We start from the raw sequence: 6,232 nt of genomic DNA, 5'->3' as shown, positions 1-6,232 counted from the left end.
CCTCTTGATGAAAGTGAAAGAGGGGAGTGAAAAAGTTGGCTTAAATCTCAACATTCAGAAAACGAAGATCGTGGCATCTGGTCCCATCACTTCATGGGAAATAGATGGGGAAACAGTGGAAACAGTGGCAGACTTTATTTTGGGGGGCTCCAAAATCACTGCAGATGGTGATTGCAGCCGTGAAATTAAAAGACGTTTACTCTTTAGAAGGAAAGTTATGACCAACCTAGATAGCATATTCAAAAGCAGAAACATTACTTTGCCAAGAAAGGTCCATCTAGTCAAGGCTATGGTTTTTCCAGTGGTCACGTATGGATGTGAGATTTGGACTGTGAAGAAAGCTGAGTGCCAAAGAATTGATGCTTTTGAGCTGTGGTGTTGGAGAAGACTCTTGAGAGTCCCTTGGACTGCAAGGAGATCCAACCAGTCCATTCTGAAGGAGATCAGCCCTGGGATTTCTTTGGAAGGACTGATGTTGAAGCTGAAACTCCAGTACTTTGGCCACCTCATGTGAAGAGTTGACTCATTGGAAAAAACCCTGATGCTGGGAAGGATTGAAGGCAGGAGGAGAAGGGGATGACAGAGGATGAGATGGTTGGATGGCATCATCGACTCGATGACATGGGTTTGGGTGAACTCCGGGAGTTTGTGATGGACAGGGAGGCCTGGCGTGCTGCGATTCATGGGGTCGCAAAGAGTTGGACACGACTGAGCGACTGAAATGAACTGAACTGAGCTTGCTGAAATCTGGATTTTATCTCATTCATATGTGTGTCTGCAGGTTCTGCTAAGCACAGTGACAATTGAAATGTTGGAGGAATGGATGACTGAATGAATGGATGAACTGTAGTTAACTTATTATTTATGTATTTTGCAGCCAGAAGTTGATATTCATGAATAGTTTTTAGTGACATAGAAAGAAATCTCAATATCATTTTTTAAAGCCTGATACAGAATACACAGGGCTTACCAGTTGGTGCTAGTGGTGAAGAACTCACCTCCCAATCAGGAGACATAGGAGATGAGGGTTCAATCCCTGGGTCAGGAGGATCCCCTGGAGGAGGGCATGGCAACCCACTCCAGTATTCTTGCCTGGAGAATCCCATGGACAGAAGAGCCTGGCAGGCTGCAGTCCATGGGGTCCCAACGAGTCGGACACGACTGAAGTGACTTAGCATGAACATGGCATACACACATACATAGAGTCACAGAGTATGATACAACACTGTAAAGCAGCTATACTCCAGTAAAAATTACCTTTAAAAGAGTATGTGAAATTCATGAATGCACGCTCAGTATTTTAAGACTTTTGTCTTCTTTTAAAAGCTTGCTTTCAATTCAGTTCCAAATAAAGAGAAACTAGTTGTAGTACAGAGAGTGAAGTGTGCCTATATCCCTGTCAAAAATACATCAGTTAAATTCTTGTCCAGTCCTAGACCAGAGAATCTGAATACCCTCAGCTGTTTTCAGCTGTGTGTATAATCTGCTCATGTCATTTATCTTGTTCTTCTTGCCCTTCGTTGCTTTTTGCAGCATGGACTTGAGGAAACAGCCACCGAATGCAAGAGACTGGGTGCGAATGCTCATACCTTTGTGGTAGACTGTAGTAACCGAGAAGATATTTACAGCTCTGCGAAGAAGGTAAACTTCCTTTAAATTTGGTTCCAATCGTATCATGCCAGAACTGGGGAGGATTTGGGAGATGATGCAGTTATGATGTAGGCAAAGTAAACAGAAGTTTTGTGGTTCCTCCAAGGTTGTCCAGCGAGCCAGTGGCAGGCCCCGAACCTGGAACTGAGACTCCCAGACTGTAGTGTGTTCTGGAGTTTTCCGGGGAACTTGGTAAAAATAAATATGCACCCCGGGGACTTCCCTGGTGGCCCAGTGGTTGAGAATCTGCCTTGCAGTGCAGGGGACATGGGTTAGATCCTTGGTTGGGGAACAAAGATCCCACATGTCGTGAGGCACCTAATCCAGGGCGCTGCAACTACTGAGCCGTGCAGTCTGGAGCCAGCAGGCAACAAGAGAAAAGCCTGGTTTCACAACCAAGGCCTAAATGCAGCCAAATAGATAAGTATTTTTTAAAATATGTACACCAGAGGTTTTCTTGTAGTTGGCCAAGGGCTGAACCCGGGAATCTGCATGTTTAGCACCCTCCACACTTAAACTTTGCCCATCTAATTGTGCTGCAGGTGAATCTTTGATGACCTGCAAAATCACTGACGGGATCTTCTGAAGCTCAAAGAACTGGGTTAGTAAATTAGGATAAACCGAACTGTTTATCAGGCTTTGATCATATGTAAATCTACAAAAAGCTATGACAAACCTAGACAGCTTATTAAAAAGCAGAAACATCACTTTGCCAACATAGTCAGAGCTATGATTTTTCCAGTAGTCACGTACAGATGTGAGAGTTGGACCATAAAGAAGGCTGAGTGCCGAAGAATTGATGCTTTCTAGCTGTGGTGATCGAGAAGACTCTTGAGGGTCCCTTGGACTGCAAGGAGATCAAACCAGTCAATCCTAAAGGAAATCACCCTGAATATTCACTGAAAGGACTGACTCTGAAGCTGAAGCTCCAATACTTTGGCCACTAGATGCAAAGAGCCGACTCATTTGAAAAGACCCTGATGCTGGAAAAGATTGAGGGCAGAAGATGAAGGGGCCAACAGAGCACAAGATGCTTGGATGACATCACCAACTCCATGGTCATGAGTTTGAGCAAACTCCAGGAGATAGTGGAGGACAGGGAAGTCTGGCGTGCTGCAGTCCATGGGGGTTGCAGAGTCGGACATGACTTAGTGACTGAACAACAACAACAAACCTTTTTCTAGAAAGCTAGAAAGTTATTTTCCTCTTCTATATACAACCAAGATGTGCTACACATGTTAGGGTTTTACGCCAAATGCATTTATGCACATCCTTGTTAACTAATTACTGTAATGGTAGAAAGGTCATTTGGACCTGGGAAAATTCTTTAAAATATACATTCCTGGACCTCACCTCTAGATACTCTGATTCAGTACAGTATGAAGAATCCAATTCTACTAGACTTCAGAATCTCTTTGTTTAGGAAATGTTAGATTTGGGAACCTTTTTACTCTCTCTTCATTTTTTTATTGGGCACACTGTGCGGCATGTGGGATCTTAGTTCCCCGACCAGGGAGCACACCCGTACTCCCTGCTTTGAAAGCTAGGAGTCTTAGCCACTGGACTGCCAGGGAAGTCCCAACTTCTATTTTTAGATTTTAATTTTTACTTTCAAATGGATGCCTCTTTATTATTAGTGATGCCTGAGCTAAGTCAAAAGAATAAGTAGAATTTACCCAGGCAAGTGATGGGAAATGGCTTTCCCAGAAAAAGGTACAGTGAGAGCAAGGCCTGTAGGTAAGAAATATCTGCATTTTGTTAAATATCTGTTAAACATTTGTTAAAAATGCAGATATTTTATCTGCATTTAACAATGACTGTTTTGCTTAAGGTAACAGTGATTCTCCTTCATACAGATGAATGCTCTTTCAATTAATAGTAACTGTGCAACTTTGAACAAGTTGCTTAACCTCTCTGTGCCTTTTTTCTTCATCATACACTTTAAATGGATGTGTTTATTATACTGAAGTTTATTATATAAAAGGTTTTTTAAAAATCAACAAACTTACAGTTTAAATATATAAGGTCTTTCTTTCTTTTTCCTCTGCCTAACTTTTCTCAATTACAACATGGGGATCGCAGCAGTATCTACTTCATAGGGTTGTTATGAGGATTAACTGGATTAATGATGCAGACTTCTTAGAAAAGTACCTGGCACTTAGTAGCCACTTTGTAAGAATAGTTGTTAGTATTAATAGAATCATCAATCTAATAGAATCACCAATTAGTAGAATCGCCAGTACTATCTATGTAATTTTGTTATTGGCCATTGTTAAGGGGATTTACTAGTTACCTAAAATGGAATACACTGATTTCCAGACTTACCTGGGCAAAGGCTTTCTGGAAAAGATAGTTTTATTATTTGAACCTATTCCATGTGTTTTAATTATTGTGTTTTTACTAAAATTATTCCAAGATAAACTATATACTTAAGCAGAGTTTACACAATGGAGATATGATTATCAGATATTTTGACATAGGCTTTTTAATGTAGCTCTTTTGGTTTTTATGCAACTTAAACAATTAAACTCTCAGCCTGCTTTTATTATTAAGAAATATTATTAAGAAATATTATTAAGAAATTAGGGTGGGATATTATGTGATGATGAGGAGCTCAAGGATGAAGATAAGGTCAAGAGTGTCATTGGCAATATAAAACAGTAATTTATATCTTGTCCCTGATGTGTGTGTGTGTGCTTGGTCATGTCTGACTCGGCAATGCTATGGACTATAGCCTGCCAGGCTCCTCTGTCTGTGGGATTTCCCAGGAGAGAATACTGGGGTGGGTTGCCATTTCCTTTTCCAAGGTATCTTTCTGACCCAAGGATCAAACCTGTGTCTCCTACATTTTAGGCAGATTCTTTACTGTCCGAGCCACAAGGGAAGTCATGAATTTATATCGTGAGTCCTGTTACTTTGGAGGCATAATGGCAGCTTCATCAGTTCAACCACACAAAATGTCCGTTTTTCTCAATAACTTACGGGCATTATTCTGAACAACAGTTTTTATATTGTGCTAGAGATGTGGATACAGGTACACACAAGTGTTTGTCAAGGGCCAGACCACTCAGCTTGACCACTCAGTAATTTACATACAACCTGATGAAATTCATTTCTGACTGCTGAGTGTTCAGCAGTGACACACTCATGTCCTCCTGATGTGCTGACCAGCCTTCCTTCCGACTTCCTTTCTGTCTGAAGTGGCTTATCTTGGGCTCTGAAGTTAGATCATCTGGGAGAGTCTCATCTCCATGTGACCTTAGATATCCACATGACCTTGGGCAAGAAATAACCCTTCTATGTTTCACGTTTCTGACCTTTAAAATGAGCATATAAGAGTTACTACTTCATAGAATGGTGAGACTTCAGTGGGATAAATAATGCAATCGTGTAAAATGCATTGCATAGTGAAAGGCTTTAATGGGCTACATTCCACCTCTCCTTCAGTCCCCCAGCTGCTGGGAAGGGGGTGGGTACTGGTCCATGACCTGTTAGGAACCAGGCTGCACAGGAGGTGAGCAGTGGTTGAGCAAGTGAAGCTTCATCTATATTTACAGCTGCTCCCCATCGCTCGCTTGACCACCTGAACTCCGCCTCCTATCAGATCGACGGCATTAGATTCTCATTGAAGTGCTCACCCTTCTGTGAATTGTTGTTTATCTGTCACTGGTTAGGTTTTTGTTAGCCAAATGCCTCTTGGGTTCTAATCAATAGAGACCAAAGTCAAAAGACTGAATTGCAAAAGAAAATTTCTGCCTATTAGACTTACAGGCAGGGCCATTTTGAAATTAAGTACTTAAAAAAAAATCTTTTTCCCCACTTGACGCATAGGTTACAAAACGACTTTTTTTTCACACGTAATAGAAAGAGTTATACTTCGTTAAGAGTCATTGCATGCAGACCTATTCCCAGACCTCTACATGTTGTAAATATTTTAATTTTATGTTTGAAGGTGAAGGCAGAAGTTGGAGATGTTAGTATTTTAGTAAATAACGCTGGTGTAGTCTACACATCAGACTTGTTCTCTACACAAGACCCTCAGATTGAAAAGACTTTTGAAGTTAATATCCTTGCACATTTCTGGGTAAGTATGATTTCTTTTACCAAAAACAATCCCTTTTGTGTAACCCAAGGATTAAGTTTAAAGTGAAGCTTTCAGCAGACATAAGGTTGAATCAAACCAATACTGACATTTTCTCCAGATACCGAGAATAATATTATGTTCAGTTCAGTTCAGTTCAGTTGCTTAGTTGTGTCCGACTCTTTGCGACCCCATGAATCGCAGCACGCCAGGCCTCCCTGTCCATCACCAACTCCCAGAGTTCACTCAGACTCACGTCCATCGAGTCAGTGATGTCATCCAGCCATCTCATCCTCTGTCGTCCCCTTCTCCTTCTGCCCCCAATCCCTCCCAGCATCAGCGTCTTTTCCAGTGAGTCAACTCTTCGCACGAGGTGGCCAAAGTACTGGAGTTTCAGCTTTAGCATCATTCCTTTCAAAGAAATCCCAGGGCTGATCTCCTTCAGAATGGACTGGTTGGATCTCCTTGCAGTCCAAGGGACTCTCAAGAGTCTTCTCCAAC

At 41.6% G+C, this 6,232-nt stretch overlaps 1 protein-coding gene across 1 annotated transcript in view; it reads left to right on the top strand.

Annotated features, from left to right (window-relative positions):
• HSD17B11 (hydroxysteroid (17-beta) dehydrogenase 11) overlaps nt 1–6,232 on the top strand; it is a 50,063-nt gene that overhangs the window by 10,149 nt on the left and 33,682 nt on the right. The window contains exons 2-3 of the mRNA XM_010833783.1: nt 1,534–1,641; nt 5,603–5,734. Of these exons, the coding sequence (XP_010832085.1) occupies nt 1,534–1,641; nt 5,603–5,734 (240 nt within the window). The remainder of the gene's footprint in view (nt 1–1,533; nt 1,642–5,602; nt 5,735–6,232) is intronic.

This window comes from Bison bison, unplaced genomic scaffold, assembly GCF_000754665.1.
Source record: "Bison bison bison isolate TAMUID 2011002044 unplaced genomic scaffold, Bison_UMD1.0 scf7180017863888, whole genome shotgun sequence".
Lineage (NCBI taxonomy): Eukaryota > Metazoa > Chordata > Mammalia > Artiodactyla > Bovidae > Bison > Bison bison.
This window is presented reverse-complemented; position numbering and strand designations above follow the sequence as displayed.